Here is a 23583-nt window from a genome sequence, read left to right as displayed (position 1 = left end):
CATTTTATATCTGGGAGGCACAATCCCTGAATGACCTCAACACAGAGAGATGTTGAATCTCAAGAATGCTGCAGGAGCATTTACTTGACTCAGAGGACTTTTCATTACCGCTTAGTTTCAGTTTAGTTTCATTCCGTTTAGAGAAACATAGAAACATAGAAACATAGAAAATAGGTGCAGGAGTAGGCCATTCGGCCCTTCGAGCCTGCACCGCCATTCAATATGATCATGGCTGATCGTCCAACTCAGTATCCTGTACCTGCCTTCTCTCCACACCCCCTGATCCCTTTAGCCACAAGGGCCACATCTAACTCCCTCTTAAATATAGCCAATGAACTGGCCTCAACTACCTTCTGTGGCAGAGAGTTCCAGAGATTCACCACTCTCTGTGTGAAAAATGATTTTCTCATCTCGGTCCTAAAAGACTTCCCCCTTATCCTTAAACTGTGACCCCTTGTCCTGGACTTCCCCAACATCGGGAACAATCTTCCTGCATCTAGCCTGTCCAATCCCTTAAGAATTTTTGTAAGTTTCTATAAGATCCCCCCTCAATCTTCTAAATTCTAGCGAGTACAAGCCGAGTCTATCCAGTCTACTGCATGGAACCCAGGCTTGTCTTCCCACCGAGTCCACGCCGGGCACCGATCACTCATACACTGGTTCTATCCTACACGCTGGGGACAATTTACAGAAAGAAGCCAATTAACCTGCAAATCTGCATGTCCTTGGGATGTGGGATGAAACCGGAGCACCCGGAGAAAACCCATACAGTCACAGGGAGAACGTGCAAACTCTGTATAGACAGCACCCGTAGTCAGTGTCGAACCCGGGTGTCTGGCGCTGTAACGGGAGCAACTCTAGCACTGTGCCACCGTGCCACCCAAGGGAGAGAGAGACACACAGGACAACATGGAAACAATTCGGCCCAATTTTCCCATGCTGAATAAGATGCCCAATCTGCTCGAGTCCCATCCGCCCGCGTTTGGCTAATATCCCTCCAAACCATTCCTATCAGCCATGATCATATTGAATGGCGGTGCAGGCTCGAAGGGCCAAATGGCCTACTCCTGCACCTATTTTCTATGTATCTATCCATGTACCCATCCAATTGAAAATATGCACCAGAGTAATCCTCTCAACAGGACACGCGGGAACTGACAGGATCTGACCACAGACTCGCACACTTTTATTCTTGCCGCAGAGTTTTTGCATTCAGTTTCCATTAGTTCCACAGCCTGTCATGGAACACTTGCATTACACTATAGACAATAGTCAATAGGTGCAGGAGTAGGCCATTTGGCCCTTCGAGCCAGCACCGCCATTCAATGTGATCATGGCTGATCATCCACAATCAGTACCCCGTTCCTGCCTTCTCCCCATATCCCCTGACTCCGCTATTTTTAAGAGACCTATCTAGCTCTCTCTTGAAAGCATCCAGAGAACCTGCCTCCACCGCCCTTTGAGGCAGAGAATTCCACAGACTCACCACTCTCTGTGAGAAAAAGTGTTTCCTCGTCTCCGTTCTAAATGGCTTACTCCTTATTCTTAAACTGTGGCCCCTGGTTCTGGACTCCCCCAACATCGGGAACATGTTTCCTACCTCTAGCGTGTCCAAGCCCTTAACAATCTTATATGTTTGCATGAGATCCCTTCTCATCCTTCTAAACTCCAGAGTGTACAAGCCCAGCTGCTCCATTCTCTCAGCATATGACAGTCCTGCCACCCCGGGAATTAACCTTGTAAACCTACGCTGCACTCCCTCAATAGCAAGAATGTCCTTCCTCAAATTATGTTTTGTGACTGGGCAGAGTGGTGTACTAAACTGCAGCAACTCTGTGCAACTGAGAGGCAAAAATGCCTCGATTTAATACTTTGCTCAAAAAGTGCCATGTGAACCGATGTTGCACTGGGAGCATTAATATAGATGTTGTACTCGTATCTCTTGCACAGCGAATTGAACCCATGACCTTCTGATTAGAGGCAGGACTGCTACCAAGCAGTTGGCATCGTAGCCTAACAGCTTCCCGGATAAGCAGGGACGTGGGGGATTATTTAGATTATGCAGATGTAAGCGATTCGTATTTGATGTAAAACTCGGGTCAGTATTGTTTGTAACGCTCCATTATAGACGTCTCCAGTCACTGACCGCACTGCTGCAGACATTGTAAGCACTGCCGGGTTGAATTAGTGAAGATAGACACAAAGTGCTGGAGTAACTCAGCGGGTCAGGCAGCATCTCTGGAGAAAAGGAATAGGTGACGTTTGAGGCCGAGACCCTTCATCAGACTGAGAGTCAGGGAGGTGGGACCGGGAGATATGGGAAGGTGCAATTAGGGAAATTGGTGAATGTTGACTTTTAAATCAGTGAGTGAAAATCACTCCAATTAAAATTCAAATGTGCAAATCTCTGCCTCGTGACTACTGCCAGTTTTTAAACTGCGGCCACAACCTCTGAATTTGTACTGATCTCTTGCTGCATGCCACATGAACAAGATAATCACACTTGACCATGTTTATACAGTATGGTCATGACACCAGATCAATTATGAATACATTGGCGTACGCACACACACACATACTGGAAGGTGAATTCATTCTATGGGCTTTATTCTAGGGACAAACAAGGTCTCAAATCATCCTTCCATCCATCCTTTCTCCCTTTTTTCCTTCCCTTCTTTCTTCCTTCCTCCTCCTCTCCTCCTCCTCTCCTCCTCTCCTCCTCTCCTCCTCCTCTCCTCCTCCTCTCCTCCTCCTCTCCTCCTCCTCCTCTCCTCCTCCTCCTCTCCTCCCCTCCTCCTCCTCCTCCCCTCCTCCTCCCCTCCTCCTCCTCTCCTCCTCCTCTCCTCCTCCTCTCCTCCTTCTCTCCTCCTTCTCTCCTCCTTCTCTCCTCCTTCTCTCCTTCTCCCCTTCCCCCTCTGGACTCCAGGGTTTATAAGGGGATGGGTCTGTAGGGTCAGTTGATCCAATGACCCTTAATTGGATTTGGCTGTGGCTTGTAATGGGGGCATGTCATCCCATTATCTGAATGGAAAGGTGATAACAGTTCGGTTAGAATTTTTTTTGAAATTTCATGTTATCAGAGTAGAATTAGGCCATTTGGCCCATATGGCCTACTCCGCCATTCAATCATGGTTGATCTATCTTTTCCTCTCAACCTCATTCACCAGCCTTCTCCCCATAACTCCTGACACCCGTACATTTATTTTATCATTTTTAAATGTCAGCAACGCGTTCCACTGTGCGGCTGGATGTTCCAGGTTGCAGGTAGATTCAATGGACTGGTCAAACTAGGCAAAGCCAGCCACACACCAATATTTCACAATATCAGCCATGATCTTATCAAATGAGACAGCAGCTTTGAGGGCTTACTCCTGCTCCTGTTTTTCTTTAATGCCTGTTACGAAAGTGGCAGATGGAATTCATTCAGGAGAGGGTTTGGAGAAGGTGGCACGGTGGCGCAGCGGTAGAGTTGCTGCCTTACAGCGCCAGAGACCCAGATTCAATCCTGACTGTGGGTGCTGTCTGTATGGAGTTTGTGTGTTCTCCCTGTGACTGCGCAGGTTTCCTCCAGGTGTTGCCGTTTCTTCCCACGCCCCAATGATGTACAAGTTTGTAGGTTAATTGCCTTTTGTAAATTGTCTCTAATGTGTAGGATAGTGCTAGTGTGCGGGGTGATCGCTGGTTGGCATGGACTTGGTGGGCTAAAGGACCTGTTTCCATGCTGTATCTCTAAAGTCTATCAATCCTTGTCTTGATAGATAGACTGGTGAAGTTGACTTTGAGCATGCTTGCATTTATCAGTCAATGAATTGAGTATAGAAGCTGCAACGTTATGTTACAGTTGTTGAATACATTGGTGAGAATTTGCTTCAATTTTAGTCACCCTACCACAAGAAGTATGCCATTAAGCTAGAAAATGGGTGCAGAGATGATTTACAAAAATGTTGCTGCGCTGTATCTCTAAACTCTAGAGTCTGAGCTACAGGGAGAGATTTGGTAGATGAGGACTTTGTTCCTTGAACAGCAGGAGGCTGAAGGGTAATCATATAGCAGTGTATAAAATCATGAGGGGCATAGATAGGGTGAATTCACACATCATCTTCTCACCAGGGTAAGGGACACCAAAAACTACTAGCGCACGTAGGTGTAAGATGAGAGGGGAAAGATTTAATAGGAACTTGAAGGGCACTTTATTCATGCAGAGGGTGGTAGGTATATGGAATGAACTGCCAGAGGAAGTGGTTGAGGTCGGTACAATAGCAGCAATTGAAAGAGAACTGCACAGATATATGGATAGAAAAGGTTTAGTGGAAGATGACCCATATGCAGGTAAATGGTGCTATAGTACATTCGATGAGACATCTTGGTTGGCATGGACCAATTGGGCATTTTTATGTGTACAAAGGAACTGCAGATGCTGGTATAGACCGAAGATAGACACAGTGCTAGAGTAACTCAGCGGGTCAGGCAGCATCTCTGGAGAGAAATGATGGATGACGTTTCAGGTCGGGACAATTCTTCAGACCTTTTTGTGTGCTCTTTATCTCTAAACATGTGGTTGTGATGATTATTGTATTGTATTGTATTGTATTCAAATTTATTGTCATTGTCTCAATTAGAGACAACGAAATGAATTTCCCTTTACAGTCAGTATCATAAAAATAAATAAATAATAAATAAATAATAAAACATATTAAAAATAAAATAGAATTGAAAAAAAAAAGCACAAACACAAAGTCCACGACACAACATAACATAATGGCACCAAGGTGAGGAAGGCACCATAGTCCAGCCAGCCTCCCCTCCGATCTTCCCAGATGTTCACCCGTGGTCGGAGCAGTTTAAAAAAACTGGCACAATCATTGGTTTTGTCCCCGCAACTTGGAGAGGTGATGAAGGAAATGTTTTTGCACAGAGGGTTGCTGGGTATTGAAACAGACTGAAAAGCTGGAGGGAGCAGATTCAACGGCGACTTTCAGAAGCAACGTTGCTGAGGGTAAACACCGAAGATAGACACGCAATGCTGGAGTAACTCAGCGGGACAGGCAGCATCTCTGGATAGAAGGAATCCCGCTGAGTTACTCCAGCATTTTATGTCTATCTTCGGTGTAAACCAGTTCCTTCCGACACATTGCTGAAGGTAACCTGGCTTGTGTGAGCGGGTTACAGGGCCAGATAGTGGTGCAGAACTCCAGGCTGGAGTTTACACTTGCTGGGGTGAAATGGGAGAGGACCTTGTGATGACGCCTCCTACCCTTTTGTTGAACTTCAGGAGAAAGCTTTGAGGGTGCAGCGGACAGTGACGGAACACCAGCAGTTCTCCCAGGGACTGAAGGAGCTCCAGGACTGGTTGGCTGACGCCAGGCACATGCTGGAATCCTACTGCACTCCCACTGCTGATAAAAACATGCTGGACAGCCGGATGGCCAAGGTCGAGGTGAGTCCCACCAGCCGCGTCGCCATTCGCACGTCCGCTTTTCCAAAATGCAGGTGCCCGGTTAGGAATCCCACGCGGAGAGAGAGAAAGCAAATCAAGGGCACATTCTGTGCAATGGATTGTCCATTACATTGGCCATGCCACATTACATTACATTACGTTGGCCATGCCACAAGGGAGACTGCCAGAAAGAATGCCTTGTGAAAGAATACCTTGCAACCCCACATAGTGTGAAAAGAGCACCGTTTTAACATGTTCGTGGCAGAATGACACCTCCAACAGTGCACGACTCCCCTAGCACCCCACCAGAGGGTCAGATCATGTTACCCGATCTGGGAGGGGGGGGGGGGGGGGGGGGAAGAGTTATAGGACAGGCTGGATAGACTGGACCACAGGAGGCTGAAGGGTGATCTTATAGAGGTTTGTAGAATCACGAGGGAACATACAGTAGACAAGGTGAATATCAATGTTAATGGAGTCTAAAACTAGAGGCATAGTTTTAAGTTGAGGGGAGAAAAAATCCACTTGTGTGACCAGTACACAAAGAGATGGCCAAACAGTAAAATGCCTCTTGGGATGGAAATTCACCTGGATATTCACCTTATGTCACTGATATCCAGCATCACTATGGATGAATGTCTTTAATAAAAAAGCTTCCTCTGGGCAGGGTGGCATTGGTGAACCCTGCCAACTGCAATTGAATCACTCTTTCAACAGGCTCTCCTCGCACTCAGACAAGAAAAGGAGATTCAACTGAAGATGGTGCTGACCCGCGGGGAGTCTGTCCTGAGGAGCACGTCCCCTGAGGGCGCTCCCACCGTCCGCAAGCAAATGGAGGATCTGAAAGATTCCTGGGACTCGCTTCTTTCGTTCTCCATTCAGTGCAAGAGGTGAGTCCCTCACAGTGGTGATGGTGTAAGGGAGTGCACTAAACTCACCCAAAGCCAACCCAGTCACGTTAACACAGCAAACCCTCATCAGAATAACCATCATTGATGATCACTGCATGCTCCCAAACTCAAGTCAATCATGGGGAACAATGCCCCTGTTGCTGTAAGGCAGCAACTCTACCGCTGCACCACTGTGCCGCCCCTGTGCCTCAGTCAAAGAGCACATTGAGCATCATCCCAAATGCCTTCCACAACATAACACCATCACTTGAATCCCATAGCTTCCACCATTACTGCTATTAGGAGACTAAAGGGCCTGTCCCACGAGCATGCGACTCCATGCGGCAAGCGCGACCTAAACGACTCCATGCGGCAAGCGCGACCTAACCAGAAGCGGGGGCCGCGCGGAGGTCGAGTGAGTGACATGAAGTGCGAGCGAAGTCCGCGGGAAGTTCGCTCGTGACGTACGACGTCGAGGCGGCGGCAGGCCGTTGCCGAGCGGAGTTTTTGAACACGGTCAGTTTTTCGGAGCCCCGCGCGATGTCGGGACCAGCTCCGCACAACTCCATACGGCTCCGGCGATCGAAGTGGGACCGGCCCCGCGAGGCCGTACGGCTCAAGCGACCACATTAGGTAGCGCTTGCCGCATGGAGTCGCTTAGGTTGCGCTTGCCGCATGGAGTCGCATGCTCGTGGGACAGGCCCTTTACTCCTTCTTCAGAGGAGATTAGTTTAACGACATCATGTTCAGCACAGACAATGTGGGTTGTTTTTGTGCTGTTTACTGTGCTATGTTCACGCTGAAATATGTGAGCGTTAGTCAGGCTGAAAATCATATTCATAAGGTGGCGCAGCAGTAGAGTTGCTGTCTTACAATGAATGCAGCGCCGGAGACCCGGGTTCGATCCCGACCACGGGTGCTGTCTGTACGGAGTTTGTACATTCTCCCCATGACCATGTGGGTTTACTCCGAGATCTTCGGTTTCCTCCCACACTCCAAAGACGTACAGGTTTGTAGGTTAATTGGCTTGGTAAATGTAAAACTTGTCTCTAGTGGGTGTAGGATAGTGTTAGTGTGCAGGGATCGCTGGTGGTCATGGACCCGGTGGGCCGAAGGGCCTGTTTCTGCGCTGTATCTCTAAACTAAACTAAATGAAACATAGTCGGGAAAATTGGTAACTGGTTTAACTCAAGACTAGGCGATGTGTTTTATGAGCTAACCTCAAATTATAAAAGGACTGGACAATCTAGATGCAGGGAAAATGTTCCCAATGTTGGGGAAGTTCAGAACTAGGGGCCACAGTCGAAGAAGAAAGGGGAGGCCATTTAAAACTGAGATGAGATAAAACGTTTACACCCAGAGAGTTGTGAATTTGTGGAATTCTGTGCCACAGAAGGCAGTAGAGGCCAATTCACTGGATGAATTTAAAAGAGAGTTAGATAGAGCTCTAGGGGCTAGCGGAATCAAGGGCTATGGGGAGAAGGCAGGCACGGGTTACTGATTGTGGATGATCAGCCATGATCACAAGCTGGCTCGAAGGGCCAAAGGGCCAAATGGCCTCCTGCACCTATTTTCTATGTTTCTATTAACATTTCAGATGTTTTGCATTAATAACATGTTTTTTTCTTTAATCCCGTATTCAGCCAACTGGAAGCGGCATTATCCCAGTGGACCAGTTACCAGGATGATGTCCGGCAGTTCCTAAGCTGGATGGATCGCATGGAAGGAGACCTAAAGGCTTGTGAACGACAATGTACAGAACTTAGGGACAAAGCCACAGGACTGGGCAAAGCCAAGGTGAATGGAGGTTAGGGATGGAATGTTTCCATCGTCTGTGACTCTAAAACTGTGGTTGTGGTAATAACTAGAGCAGTTCAAAATGACTGGCACAAGGATCCGTTTTGTCCCACAACTTGGAGATTTTGGATTTTAGAGATACAGCATGAAAACAGGCCCTTAGGCCCAAAGAGTCCGCACTGACCAGCAATCAGCCCGTACGCTAGCACTATCCTACACACACTAGGGACAATTTATAATTTTTACAGAAGCCAATTAATCCACAAACCTGTACGTCTTTAGAGTGTGGGAGGAAACCGGAGCTCCCGAGGAAAAACCACGCGGTTACAGGGAGAATGTGCAAACTCTGTACAGACAGCATCCGTAGTCAGATCGAACCCAGGACTGAAGGCAGCAGCTGGCTCCGTGCCACCCAACTTGTTGTGATGAAGGGAAGCGATTTTCCACAGCGCATTATTGGGTATTGCAACAGACGGAAAGGAAGGAGGGAGCAGATTCAATGATGACTTTCACAAGGAACAACACTGGAAGATAACAGGGCTTGAGGGATTGGGTGACAGGGCCAGGTAGTTTGCAGAGCTCCATGGTGGAGTTTACACTTGCTTGTGTGAAATGGGAAAAGGACCTTGTGATGATTGCTTCTAACCTTTCATTGGATTTCAAGAGAAAGCTTTGAGGGTTCCGCAGAGTGAAGTTCCTTTGACAAAAATGAATCACTTTTGCTGCTGTTGTGCCGGCAGATATTTAAACATTGAAATGTGATGAAGAATCGAGAATGTTCAAAGGTTCAAAGGTCTGTTTATTGTCACATGTACCTAAGATACAGTGAAACTTGAATTACCGTACAGCCATACTAAAAAAAAGCAACAAGACACACAACTACATAAAAGTCACCATAAACATCCACCACAGTGGATTCCCCACATCCCTCGTTGGGATGGAAGGCAAGAAGGTCTAATCTTCTTCCTCTTTAATCTCCCGCGGTCGGGGCAGTCGAATCACCCGCAGTCGGGGCGATAGAAGCTCCTGCTTCGGGGCGGTCGAAGCTACTGCGGCTTGGAGCTCTCGAAGTCGGTCGCTAACCAAAGACTGCGAGCTCCACGATGTTAAAGTCTGCAGGCTCCCACGGTTGGAGCTCTCGAAGTCACTCTCCAGCATGGGCTGCCAACTCCTCGATGTTAGGCCGCAGTGCGGACGGAGATACGATACGGAAAAAAATCACACCTCTGTCGAGGTAAGAGATTTAAAAAGGTTTCCCCCAACCCCCCACCCCCCACATAAAACAAGCTAAAGAACACTAAAACATACATTTAACACTTACTAAAAACAAGAAAGAAGGAAGGGACGAGACAAACTGTTGGCGAGGCAGCCATTGCTGGCGCCACCCGGTGGTCAATGTGAAAGGACTTGCTTCCTCTTTGAAAAAACATTTGATAGGATGGATTCAGAGGCCTATGGAGCAAATGCAGGCAGGTGGGACTTGTGTAGATGGGACATGTTGGTCGGTGTGGGCAAGTTGGGCCATAAATCACAGGGTCTGCCCTTTGGTTCATTGGGTCAGTCACCTGGATCACTAGGTCTCTGCTCTAAAGCACGGGATCTGCCCTCTGGATCATATGGTTGATCTTGTGGATTACTGTGTCTGTTGTCTAGGCCAGGCCACCGAAATTGTCTTCTCGATCACTGAGTTACTGGCCTGGCCGTCTGCATTAAGGGTCCACGTCATTTGGTCACTTGTTTATCCAGAGTGCAACTATTGAGATCAAGAAATACAAACATGAAGGGAAGAATTTGCTGGCTCTCTTTGTGGAACACTTGGATCATCCCGGACTAGTGAACATTTGGGAACCGAGCAGGATCTTTTACTCTCTATCTGATGAAGGGTCTCGACTTGAAACGTCAGCTATTCCTTTGGTCTCGAGATGCTGCCCGACTGGTTGACTTACTCCTGCATGTTATGTCTGTCTAGGATCTTTTACAAAATCTCTTGGTTTTACCTGCGGGATGACAATTCTCAGAAAAAATCTGCACAGTGGCGCAACGGTAGAGTTATGCCTCACGGCATCATAGACACAAGTTCGATCCTGACTACGGGTACTGTCTGTGTGGAGTTTGTACATTCACTTTGTGACCATGTGGGTTTTCTCCGGGTGCTCCGGTTTCCTCCCACACTTCAAAGAATTGCAGGTTTGTAGGTCAGTTGGCTTTGAATTAAAAAAAATTGTAAATTATCTCTAGTATGTAGGATTGCACTATTGTATGGGGTGATCGCTGGTCGGCACGGACTCGGCGGGCCCAAGGGCATGTTTCCATGGCGATTGTCTCAAGTCTAATCTCCACCTCTATGACACGTCGCTCACATCTCAAGAAAACGATGAGATGTTTTAGTTTGCAATACTCAAGGGAGCACCAACACTATTTCTCCTTCATGCACTGATGCTAACATGGATTCTGCTCTTCCAGTTACTGTATGAAGACATCGTGAGTCACAGCCACCTGCTGGAAACCATCCAGGCTAAAGGCGAGAGCATGGCCCAACACTACGTCACGCGTTTGGAGCTGCAGGAACTTCAGGAGCGCTTTCACTCTCTGAGTGACAAGGCAAAGGTACAAAACAAACCCAGTGCAGAGTGTGATTTAAAGTGGACAAATGTTGTGCGGGATGTGAATGAATGATACTTTGTTGTCACATGTATCTAGGGTGTCGAGGTACAGTGAAAGGCTTTGTTTCCCACACATCCTAGGCAGTACACAAGTGTCGCCATGTGTTGGTGCCGACAAAGTTACTGAACGATCCTATCTACTGCCTGCCGCTGCACAAACTCCCCCCTTTGTTCTCACCAGTCCACCTCCTGTGGCTTTTGTTGGCGCGGTTCCATCGACGCCCGTGGCTCGGGGCCGATTTGGAGTCCGCGATGGTTAAGCCGGGCCTACTCTATCACCAGGATCTGGCCACAGACTCGGGTTTATATATTTGCCATAAGTATTGGCCACCGTACCACGAGAGCAGCTTCTATAATCAGCATCACCCTTCACCTGTTCCTTAATCCACCTCCCTAGGGGTTAACTCACCTCACCTGGAACCTGCCCATTAACCCCTCCCCCATAGGGCTTCTACCACAACTCCCACCCCAAATCAACCTGCCATCCCCCAGGGACTGAACCTCAGTTTATCCCCCCGGGACCTGGACCGTAGCCAGCCTGGCCTTGTTCATACACTTACCACAACAGAAACAAGCCATGGGTTCTCATCTGTCCCATTCCCCCATTGTGTGTTCTCTCACACATATCCATCAATAACTTCCTTTACCATTATAAAAAAGGTGCTGGAGTAACCCAGCTGGCCAGGCAACACCTTTGGATAAAGGGATAATCCACAGTCACCAAGTAACCCAAGAGCATATCTTTGGGATATGGGTGAAAACCAGAGCACCCAAAGATAAGCTATGCCGTTTGGGGAAAGAACATGCAGTCTCAGCATCCCTCCCAACTACATCGCTACTCGACCCTCCCAACAGGACACGCGGGAAGTGATGGATCTGACCATAGATCTTATCTTTTTGCCGTACGGTATTGGAAGGAACTGCAGATGCTGGTTTAATCCAAAGATAGACAACAATGCTGGAGTAACTCAGCGGACCAATCAGCCCCTCTGGGGGAAATAGATGATGTTTCGGGTCGAGACCCTTTCTTCAGTATTGGCCACCTTACCACTAGAGCAAGGTCTTGAAAACCAGCATCTCCCTTCGCCTGTTCCTTAATCCACTTCCCCAGGAGTGAACTCAGCTCACCTGGAACCTGCCCCTTAATCCTTCTCCCATAGGGCTCAGGCCATAACTCCCATCCCAATTCAAGCAGCCATCCCTTGACCCTCAGGGCCCAGACCTCAGTTCATCCATCCCCCCCCCCCCCCCCCCCCCCCCTCCCCCTCCCACCACCACCCTGAGGACCAGTGGTCTCCTTCTGTGAACCTGTGCAACGGTTTCTTTTGGTTTCCAGGAGGGGATGAGGAGAGCGGAGGAACTGCTCCAGCTTCACCAGGAGTACCAGCAGGGCCTGAGGTCGTTCGAGGAGTGGCTGGAGCAGGAGAAGGAGAAGCTGTATTGTTGTTCACACATGGGCAAAGATGTCGTGACCTTCGAAAATACACATCGCGACCTTGAGGTAACAAAGTAGACGCGTCTTTATACACAGCATCTGTGCATTTATACAGATGCACTTAAGTTGAGTTGAATTTTATTGTCATGTGTACCAAGGTACAGTGAAAAGCTCTTGTTTCGTGCTAGCCAGTGAGCGGAAAGACAATACATGATTATAATTAAGCCATTCGCAGTGTACAGATACCTGATAAAGGGAATAACCTTAATAGCGTTTAGTGCAAGATAAAATCAGTATAGTCCGATCAAAGATAGCCCGAGAGTCTCCAAAGAGATAGGTAGTAGTTCAGGACTGCTCGTTAGTTGCTGGTAGGATGGTTCAGTTACCTGATAACAGCTGGGGAAAAATATGTCCCTGAATCTGGAAGTGTGCGTTTTAACCTTTTACCCGATGGGAGAGGTCCTTGATTACTTGGCTTTATACTTGCCTTTATACAGTGCATTGGTGCATTTATACACTGAGCAAGAAGGTTCTCGACCCGAAACACCACCCGTTCCTTCTCTCCAGAGATGCTGCCTGCCCCGCTGAGTTACTCCAGCATTTTGTGTCTACCAATGCATTTGTACAGTTGCACTTGCCTTTATACAGTGCATTATGTGCATTTATGGGGACACACTTTATATTTGCCTTCATACAGTGCATCTCACAAGTTCAGGGAAAAAAGTTTTACCACAACCATTTGTTCTGAAACATTGACACATTTTTTAAATAATGAAAATTATGAAAATTATGCACAGCAAGTTCCCCAAATTGGATTGAAGTAAACGACTGTATCCTCTATTCTAGTGGTGTCACTTGCCCTGGACACAGGGGAAACTGCACTGCTCTCCTCCAAAGTAAAGTCCCATCTTTAGTGGTCAGCTGAGAGGATAGGTGGGGCTTGGTTTAATGCCTCATCTGAATGATGATACCACTGGCAGCCCCTCAGGTAGATGAGGCAGGTAGTATCGCAATGTTTAAGAAACATTTAGACCGGTACATGAATAGGGCATGTTTAGAGGGTTTTGAGCCAAACGCGGGCAAGTGGGACTAGTGTAGATGGGACATGTTGGTTGGTGTGGGCAAGTTGGGCCGAAGGACCTTTCCACACTGTATGACTCTATGAAATACCACATGGAGTTGTGTCGTGCTGCCTTGTGTTAACACACTCTATCATTGTTCCACAGGACTTGGAGAAGCGATGCACTGAGGGCCAGACTCTGCTGAATGCCGCACTGAGAACGCAGGAGAAGGTGAGTCTGCCTGGGTCGATGTACATGGAGGATCGCATTCTCGAGTCTGCTCAGCACGACTGGCACCTGTACCAGCGAAGGCTCGGCGAGGCCAAGGAGAAGGTCCACGCCACCCTGAACGTGCTCACGCGCCTGGAGAAGATGTTCCAGCAGGTGGACGCGTGGCTGTCCGGCCTGGAGAGCGAGGTGGACATCCGGACGGGGAGGAAGTCTGACCGAGCCACCAAGGAAGTGCAGATGGAGCAGCTGCAGGTGAGCGCTGTGCTAGCAGCACCCGTCAAGAGTGAGGGGGAGGACCCGCGCGGCTGAGAGCTACACGACGGGGAGGTCTAGTGGGGGGGGCACTGAGAACAAAGGGGGGGGGGCTGAGAATGATGGGGGGACCCAGCGTGGAGCCACCAAGAACAATGGGGGAGGGGGGTTGATAGGGTTGCCAACTTTCTCACTCCCCAATAAGGGACAAAAGGTCAAAATAAGGGACAAAATTCCCAATGGCAATTCGTTGACCATCTCGGCCGTGGCTGGGTGAATGATGAGTTGGCCCGGGTACTGGACTGCTGAGGTATTTTGGCCCGGGCCGCGCGCTGTTGCGCGAAAAGTCCGGCACCCTATCCAACTCATGAACCGATGATCGGCCTTGAGAAGGAGGAGTGGTGGTGTCGGCGGTAAGCGAAGGTCCGAAGGTCGGACAGCTGGCCGGGCTGCCAACCGACGGGGCCACGGGCGAGGTGCTGCTGCTGCTGCTGCTGCACTCCATGGGCTGCACTACGACGGGACGTGGTGCTCTGACCCCGACAGTCCCCTCGACCCGAGTAGTCGCAGTCAAATTGTCCGCATGGGACAAACCAATTCAGCCCAATATATGGTGTGTCTGGGCTAATACGGGGCAGTTGGCAACCCTGGGGGGGGGGGGGGGCAGCAGGGGAGGGGCTGCCGTGTAAGGAGGGAGGACTATCGCGGCTAGAGCCAACTCTATAGTCTGGTGTTTTACATTTATAGTTATTGCGAGAGGCAAGAGAAGAGACTGCAGGGGCTTTAACGAGGATCTGTGTATCCTCTCAAGCCCCAGGCTTAGGTGCTGGAGGACTGGAGAGTAGCCAATGTTATTCCTTTGACAACGGAGTAGACCGAAAGCAGGGAATTATATTGCAGTGCTTGAGAAGCTATTGGAGAGGATTCCTTAGAGTAGGATTGGCTCACTTTTGGAAGCAATTGGGTCAGTCAGCACAGCACGTCGCATTTTATAAATTTCATTGCGTCTTTTGAGGAGATGAAGGTGATTAGTGAGGGTAGAGCAGTTGTTTAGATGGACCTTAACAAGGCATTGGATAAAATCCCTCCTGGAAAACTAACCCAGAAGATTAAGACGCATGGTATCCATGGTGACGTGGTAGTTTGGATTCCATTCTAGGTCACCCACAGAAGACAGAGGATAGTGGTGGAAGAGTTTTATTCCACCTCTTTATACCGTAGCCCTGTTACATGTAAATCGTTTTAGCTTAATGGCTAAAGTTGGGACTGTTCATTTTCTCTTCTGTGGAATTAGAAATGGAACGAAGAAATCCTGAGCCGGAAAGATGAAGTGGAAAGGGTTGGGCTGCTTGCCCACCAAGTTCTGGAGGAGAGTCACATCAACAGCAGTGTGGGATGTCAGGCCACCCAACTGGCCACCCGATACCAGGGCATTCTGCTTCACGTGCTGGTAAGTGTCTGACAGGTCAAAACTCCAGCTCCCTGATACTCTAAGGCATCATTCACAGTCGTCAATGAACCCATCAGCTTGCTTTTGGAGCATGGGCGGAAACTAGAGCGCCCATAGGAAAACTGCCCCAGTCATAGAAAGAACGTGCAAACTCCACACAGACTGCGTCTCTTGCCAGGGTCGAACCAGAGTGCTTGGAGCGGTGAGAATGGCAGCACGGTGGCTCAGCGGTAGAGTTGCTGCTTAACATGGATGATACAGCAATGTGTCACGACGTCTATTGGGTGTGCGGCTTTGGAACACGCCCTTGGATTGGGACTAGGACCCAGGTCTTTCTAACCCATTGCTATCAATGGAGCAAAGGTGTGATTGCAGCCAGCATCATTAGTGACCCACACCACCCTGGCCACACACTCATTTCAGTCCTGCCTTCGAGAAGAAGATATAGGAGCCTGAAAACTATAATGTCCAGGTTCAGGCGCAGCTACTTCCCAAATAAGTTCTGAACTGCAGAGACTTGGGGGCATTAATTTTGTCTTTTTGTCTTTGTGTATGTATGTGTATATATATAACTTTTTTTCCGGTTTATTATATTGTTTGCAGAGTACTATGTTTACATATTCTGTTGTGTTACAGCAAGTAATAATTTCATTGTTCTGTCTGGGATATTATGACGATAAAACACTCTTGATGCTTGGCCAGCATAAGCAGGTTGATTATGCATTATCTCTGCCCTAATTAGTTTAGTTTAGAGATACAATGCAGAAACAGGCCCTTCGGCCCACCGAGTCCACTACGACCAGCGATCCCTGCACGCTAATACTTTCCTACACACACTAGCGTCAATGTTACTAAGCCAATTAACCTACAAACCTGTATGTCTTTGGAGTGTGGGAGGAAATCGAAGTATCTGGAGAAATCCCATGCGGTCACGGGGAGAACGTACAAACTCCGTACAAACAGCACCCGTAGTCAGGATCGAACCCGTGTCTCTGGCATTGTAATGCAGCACCTCTACCACTGAGCCACTATTTACATAGTACTATGTTTACATGTTCTTTTGTGCTGCTGCAAGTAAGAATTTTCATTGTTCTGTCTGGGACATGTGACAATAAAACACTCTTGGCCAGCATAAGCAGGTTGATTGTGCACTATCTCCGCTCTGATGTTATCTCCCACGGTGACGGGTGTACTTTGTGTCACAGAACCAGACCAAATTACTGAGGGAGGAACTGCGAGCCCTGGAGGAAGCTGATTCAGCTCTTGGCACCTACACGGGCTGGCTCAGGGCTGCACAGAAGAACTTCAAGAACCTGGCGGTCGCTTTGACGGTGGTGGACAAAGTTGCCATGGAAAGCAAGATCAAAAAGTTTGAGGTAAGTCGAGGAGACCGGGAGGGATGGGGGAACGCAGGGTGGGTAGTGGGAGAGATGAGTGCGAAGCAGAATCAGGGAGGTGAGAGGGGATACAGGAAAGAGAGAGCGGGAAGTGATATTTAAAACTGGGGAATTCAGTGTTCATACCGTTGAGTTATGAGCTACCCAAGCTGAATATGAGGTGGTGTTCCTCCAGTCGCGCACGGTGCCCCAGGATTTTGGGAAGGACAAAATCTTTGCGCGCAAATGACGCCCAAGTGCGACAGGCCCTTTAGTGTGGCCACTTTTGGTCTCTTGTGTAGACTTTGCTTACCAGAGACATTGTAAAATGCCTGAATAGAGTGGACGTAGAGAGCATGTTTCACAAGCAATAAAGCCTAGGATAGAGGCCGTAGCCTCAGAATAAAAGGACGTACCTTTAGAAAGGAGATGAAGAGGAATTTCTTTCATCATGGGGTGGTGAATCTGTGGAATTTGATACCATGGACGGCTGTGGAGGCGGTCATAATAATTTAAAGGCGGAAATCGATAGATTCTTGATTAGTACGGGTGTCATAGAAACATAGAAAATAGGTGCAGGAGTAGGCCATTCGGCCCTTCGAGCCTGCACCGCCATCCAATATGATCATGGCTGATCATCCACTCAGTATCCTGTACCTGCCTTCTCTCCATACCACCTGATCCCTTTAGCCACAAGGGCCACATCCAACTCCCTCTTAAATATAGCCATTGAACAGGCCTCAACTACCTTCTGTGGCAGAGAGTTCCAGAGATTCACCACTCTGTAGGGGTTATGGGGAGAAGGCAGGAGAATGGGGTTAGCTAGGAGGGAGAGATACAGTAGATCAGCCATGATTGAATGGCGGAGTAGACTTGATGGGCAGAATGGCCTAATTCCGCACATATCACTTATGAACGTATGACATTCTTTCATTTCCAGACTCTACACAGTAACATTGATATGGGGAACACTTTGCTCAAGATGATTCTGGAGAAGAGTGAGCGAGCCATCGAGTGCCTGGATGAACCCGGAGCTCAGTGTCTCCGGGAAGCGATGGACGGCCACATTAGCCAACTGAACGAGCTGACCTGCTCCATCAGGAGAGAGCGTGGAAACCTGGAGAAATGTTTCTTCCTCACAAAGGAGTTCACCGATAAGTACCAGAGCCAGACCAAGTGGCTGGCAGACTTTCAGGCTATCTTACAGATCCCGGTTGAGCCAAAGGTGGAACTGTATGAGAAGAAAGCCCAGCTGGCCAAGTACAAGGTGAGGGGCGTTGAGGACATTGGTGGAGATAAGGCCCAGTTTCCTCTCTCAACAATTCTACTGTGAAAGGACTCACTGTGTAAATCTGTCAGGATCTGTCTTTTAAGTTTCTTTTATAATTAAGTGATTGGACATACAGTGGCTGCAGATGGTGATGTTGCCTGACTCTGCTTGGCCAGAGACCCCATTTTATAGACAATAGACAATAGGTGCAGGAGTAGGCCATTCGGCCCTTCAAGTCAGCACTGCCATTCAATGTGATCATGGCTGATCATCCACAATTAGTACCCTTTTCCTGCCTTCTCCCCCTTTCCTGCTTAATCTACTAGATTTAACGAGAACCATAGCCCAGTGTCTCCAGCATGCCTGTGTAATGAGTGAATGAATGAATAAGATTATTGGCCAAGTATCTACACATACAAGGAATTTGCCTTGGTGCTCCGTTCACAAGCAACAACACGACATACAGTAAACCATTAAGAATAAAACATTATAGTTTAAACATGTGAATGAAATAAAATACCAGAGCAAAAGGAGGCTACAGGCTTTTGATTATTAATCAACTAAGGTTGATTACGACATAGACACAAAATGCTGGAGTAACTCAGTGGGACAGGCAGTATCTCCGGAGAGAAGGAATGGGTGACGTTTCAGGTCGAGACCCTTCTTCAGACTGACGTCAGGGCGGGAGGGAGATACATAGATAAGTAAATGTGAAGGTGTGAAAACAGGCAAACGGAATAGAGATCAGGGAAAATGTAGAATAGACCATTGTTAGCCGGGCGAAGGTAACATCAAAGGAAACGGATAAAATGTAGTCGGAGACAGTAAGACTGGTCGGAGAACCGGGAAGGGGGAGGGGATGGAGAGAGAGGGAAGGTAAGGGTTACTTGAAGTTAGGGATGTCAATGTTCATACTGCTGGGGGGGGGGGGGGGGTAAGCTATCCAAGCGTAATATGAGGTGCTGTTCCTCCAATTTGCACACAGTGTAGGGATGGGAGGGGGAGTTAAAGTGTCCAGCAACTGGGAGATCATGTAGGTTTAGGCGGACAGACGTTTCGGTTCGACACCCCTCTTCTGACTGAAGGTCATAATGTCTGAAGAAGGGTCTCGACCCGAAAGGTCATCTATTCCTTTTCTCCTCTGATGCTGCCTGATCCGCTGAGTTACTCTTCTTGATAAAGTACCTAGTTCAAAATTCCATTCTCACACATTTTGCCCTCTAGTGATGACAATGGTTCTCTGCCTGTAGTATGCTTACATTCATGCCAAGACCTGCCACGTACAATATCTGAGTTAACCTCTCCTCCCTGCTTCAGGCCATCCAGCAAACAGTTGTATCCCACGAGCCAGGCATAAGGTTGGTGATCGAGAGGGGCGAGGCAGTCTTTGATCTCGTTCATGACCCCGCCGTCAGTGACAATCTGAAGAGACTGCTGTCCGACTACCAGGAGCTGTGCTCCACGGTGACGGTAAGTGAACCACGGTGAAGGCCTCAGGGTTGGGATGTGGGTGCCATGGTTACAGCCAGGATCTGGGCTCTCTGGTGTTGAGAGGCCCAGAGTCAGCTTGTGAACTCCACGGTTGGGGTAAGGGGCAGTAGAGTTGCCAGTATTGGGGCAAGTGCCTTACATTGAATCTACGAGTTGCAAGGAACCTAAGATGAGGCCGAGTGATCAGAGCAAAGCTCCCATGCACGGGTATAGACACCAGTGACCCCCAGCTGATCCAAGATGGCGGCGAAGGCAGGCGACTCTTTGAGTGCTGGTCCCAGAAGTGGCTCTGCTGTCATTCATTACAATCACTCAACTCTTTTCAATTTTTCTTTCAACAGCAGAATTTCTTATCATAACCATGCTATTCCCTTTATGCTGTATCGCTACACTGTGGATGGCTTGTTTGTGATCATGTGCAGTCTTTGTGCTGACTGGAAAGCACGTAATTAAAAAAAAAGCTTTTTTTAAAATCGTCGGGATGAGGATCCTTACGGTCAGGATAAAGTTTCCACGATCTGAGGGTGGAGTATAAGAGAGTCCCAAAGGCCACACGGCCACACGAAGTACTTGGTGTTATGGAATCCACCATCTGATAATCAATAGAAGGTTTACCCAGGTGTTAGCTGGGGTGAGGGTCCAATGTAAGGAGCATTCAGAGTTCTCCAAGTCGACACACACCCCTGAATTGAATTGAATTGAATTGAATTGAATTCCTTTATTGTCATTCAGACCTTACGGTCTGAACGAAATTTCGTGCCTGCATGCATACATACAATAATACAATAATAAACAACACTAAACACAAATTAACATCCACCACAGTGTATCCTCCAAGCACCTCCTCACTGTGGTGGAGGCAAAAATCTTAGGGCTGCAGTCTCTTCCCTCCTCTTCTCCCTCTGCGCTGAGGCGATTCCCCACCGGGCGATGGCACAAACAGTCCCGCGGCTCACCGAACCCCGCAAACGGGCCGGTTCAAACACCGTGGCCCAGGAGTGGTCGAAGCTGCCGCCCTCCAGTCCAGCGGACGCAGCCGTTGGCCCGCGGCTGAACCCCGGACTCAGGTCACCGCCGCCAGAACGTCGTCCCAGCCACCGGAGCACCGTTCCAGCCCCGAGCCGGATCGCCCTCACGTGAGTGCCGTTCCTCCCTCGAGCTGGGCCGTTCCGACAGGAGTGCCTTTCCTCCCTCGAGCTGGGCCGCTCCGACGGGAGTGCCATTCCACCTCGGGCTGGGCCGCTCCGACGGGAGCTCCATTCCACCCTCGAGCTGGGCCGCTCCGACGGGAGCGCCACAGCCCCTCACGGGAGAGTCTCAGCCCCTCGCCAGGCCGCCCTCACGGGAGCGTCACAGCCCCTCACGGGAGCGCCGTTCTATCCCGAGCTGGGCCGCCCTCACGGGAGCGAGCCCAGGGTGAGTCCTGACTGGCTCTGCCTCCGGAGTCTCGAGGTCGCCAGCTCCGCCATTAGTCCTCAGCGCAGACGGAGGCAGAGAAGGGGGATACGACAAAAACGTCGCATTCCCCCGAAGGGAGAGACAGCAAGCCCCGTTTCAACCCCCCACCCCCCTCCCCCCCCACACATAAACACAACCTAAAAACCAAAAACTTAACTAGACAAAACGAAAAAAAAACAACACAAAAAAGTAAAGACAAACGGACTGCAGGCGAGCCGCAGCCGTTCACCAGCGGCGCCACTTCCGGAAGTCAAGGTTAGGGCCACAAAAGGGCACGGGCAGCATGGTGGTGCAGCGGTAGAGCTGCTGCCTTTTAGCGCCAGTGACCCGGGTGCGATGCTGACCACGGGTGCTGTCTGTATGGAGTTTGTACGTTCGTTCCCTGACCACGTGGGTTTCCCCCGGGTGCTCCAGTTTCATCCCACACTTCAGAGGTGCAGGTTTGTAGTTAATTAGCCTTGCTAACATTACAAATTGTCCCTAGTGTGCAGGATAGATAGCGCTTGTGTATGGGGTGGTCATTGGTCGGCACAGACTCGGTGGGCCGAAGGGCCCGTTTCCTCGCTGTATCCCTAAATCTAAAGTCTAAGGTCCAAAAGCCTAGGACTCAAGCCTAGGTCGTCTTGGTCACTGCCAGATTGATAACTGTACGGAGGCTGATTTGGATCTGAGCAAGGCTCCATCCCCTCATCAGCAAGGTTGACTACAAACTGGATTCTGAAGCAACCCAGTTCTATATATGGTAGTATCAGTGTTTTATTCAAGACAGACTTGTTAGTAACGCCCAGGTGATAAGTGTGGATTGGAATATTTCCCACCCACTTAAAAGGTTTGGTGGTCAATGTTCTGCTTGTCTGCTTAGGTCTGCAAGGAGGACCTGGAAGAGAAGGTGAGGGAGCATGAGGACTATAACAGCAACCTGCAAGAGGTGGAAAAGTGGCTGCTACAGATCTCCACCAGGCTGGTGGCCCACGACACCACCCAGAGCACCAACCTAGAGATGGCAACCCAGCACCTGGCCAGACATAAGGTGGGTGCGGTCCGCAGGCTTGAGTGGCCGCATAGCTTACTTGTGCGCCTATTCTTTCCCATGATTCTTTGCATCTCCATGAGTACAGAAGGTCAAGGGTGAAGTAGCTATGGTTTTAGGGACAATTAAGGGAGATATAATAACAAATAGAGTCCTACAGCATGGATGGCCGTGCGCAGGTACATAGGAAGACAGAAATCGATACCTACCCCAATGGGTCAGACGTCGACTTATTCCACTGTCTGTCTCCACCACGGATCAAAGCCGATGAATTCTCTACCTAACACTGTTGGACAACTTTAGCCACGTGGACTGTGGCTGTTCAGGAAGCTTGCGTACACTGCCTTCTTGAAGGTAGAGTGTGCTAGGAGGGGCAATATATGCTGGCTTTGGCCAGCGGCGCATCATTCAGTAAGAGTAGGCAGGATGGAGGTTACAAATGTGTTGAAGGGGCCCCAGTGTGCTCCAGGGCTTTCTGGAGGTGCACCATGACTGGAGGCTGAGTGGTGGATGGATGGTGAATGGAGTCGACTATTTTCTCCTGGAGTGAGAGCTCTGTAGTGGTGAGCAAAGTGTAATTGAATGGTGTGACATAGCTGAGGGCCAATATTACTTCCATATACTCCGTGCTGTATCTGTAGGATGACTCTGTGTGCCGTCTTTCTCTCTCCCAACAGCCGATAATGGAGGAGATTGCCGGTTTTGAACACGCCCTGGCGAGTCTGAGAAACAAAGGAGACAGCCTGATTGCCAACTGCTCGGAGGGGCTCCAAGGAAAGTTCAAGCACCAGGTCCAAGGGCATCTACAGGGGATCCGGGACAGCTACTCTGCCATCTGTAGCACAGCTCAGAGGGTAAAGGAATGGTCTTTAAGTACACCCACATCTACACTTGTTCTTGTTTGCATTCATACCATGAATGTTGCTTCCATTACACCATCCCTGAACCAAGGTGAAACGCTCTGCTCCCCAACTCTCTCTTCAGTGGTAAGACCAATACTAACGTGGGATGATGGACACAAAGTGCTGGAGTAACTCAACGGGTCAGGCAACATCACTGGAGAAAAAGGATGGGTGACATTTCGGGCTGGGACACTTTTTGATACCGGAACTGACTCGGACCCGACCCAAAACGTCATCCATCCTTTTTCTCCAGCGATGCTGAGTTGCTCCGGTACTTTGTATCTATCTTCGGTCTAAACCAGCATCTGCAGTTCCTTTCTACACAAACATGGGAGCATTGGTTTGGGCAAAGGGAGCAAGCAGACTCTAGGCACCAGACTTTAGACATACGGCACGAAAATAGGCCCTTCAACTGACTGAGTTCACACACTGACCAGTGATCACCACCTCATACACTAACACTGTCCTACACACCAGGGACAATTTTACAGAAGCCAATTTAACCTACAAACCTGTACGCCTTTGGAGTGTGGGAGGAAACCGCAGCAACCAGAGCAAACCCACTCGGTCACAGGGAGAACGTACAAACTCCGTACAGACAGCACCCATTGCCAGGATTGAACCCGGGTCTCTGGCACTGTAAGGCAGCAACTCTACCGCTGCACCACTGTGCCGACTCTATTACACCCATAGCCTTTTCTCGGTACTGTTATTCACAGGCAAGGCTGCCATAGTCGTCACCATGGTGGGTGGCTTGGCTGGCAAATGGCTTTAGTATGTGGATGGCACAGAGTTGTGATCATGCCTGCGGGTGACTAACTCTCTGCCTCTGTTTAACTT

General features: G+C 49.0%; 1 protein-coding gene across 13 annotated transcripts in view; it reads left to right on the top strand.

Moving 5' to 3' along the window:
- Positions 1-23583, top strand: part of syne1 (spectrin repeat containing nuclear envelope protein 1) — a 440240-nt gene that overhangs the window by 213295 nt on the left and 203362 nt on the right. For all 13 annotated transcript variants that reach the window (XM_033026154.1, XM_033026164.1, XM_033026166.1 and 10 more), the window contains 12 exons: positions 5273-5437; positions 6155-6327; positions 7971-8124; positions 10588-10731; positions 12124-12288; positions 13449-13766; positions 15061-15216; positions 16422-16592; positions 17533-17859; positions 19180-19332; positions 21674-21841; positions 22519-22695. In XM_033026154.1, the coding sequence (XP_032882045.1) occupies positions 5273-5437; positions 6155-6327; positions 7971-8124; positions 10588-10731; positions 12124-12288; positions 13449-13766; positions 15061-15216; positions 16422-16592; positions 17533-17859; positions 19180-19332; positions 21674-21841; positions 22519-22695 (2271 nt within the window). The remainder of the gene's footprint in view (positions 1-5272; positions 5438-6154; positions 6328-7970; positions 8125-10587; positions 10732-12123; positions 12289-13448; positions 13767-15060; positions 15217-16421; positions 16593-17532; positions 17860-19179; positions 19333-21673; positions 21842-22518; positions 22696-23583) is intronic.

This window comes from Amblyraja radiata, chromosome 8 (genome assembly GCF_010909765.2).
Source record: "Amblyraja radiata isolate CabotCenter1 chromosome 8, sAmbRad1.1.pri, whole genome shotgun sequence".
NCBI classification, from domain to species: Eukaryota; Metazoa; Chordata; class Chondrichthyes; order Rajiformes; family Rajidae; genus Amblyraja; species Amblyraja radiata.
Note: the sequence above shows the minus strand (reverse complement) of the source record. Positions and strands in the feature narration are given on the sequence as shown.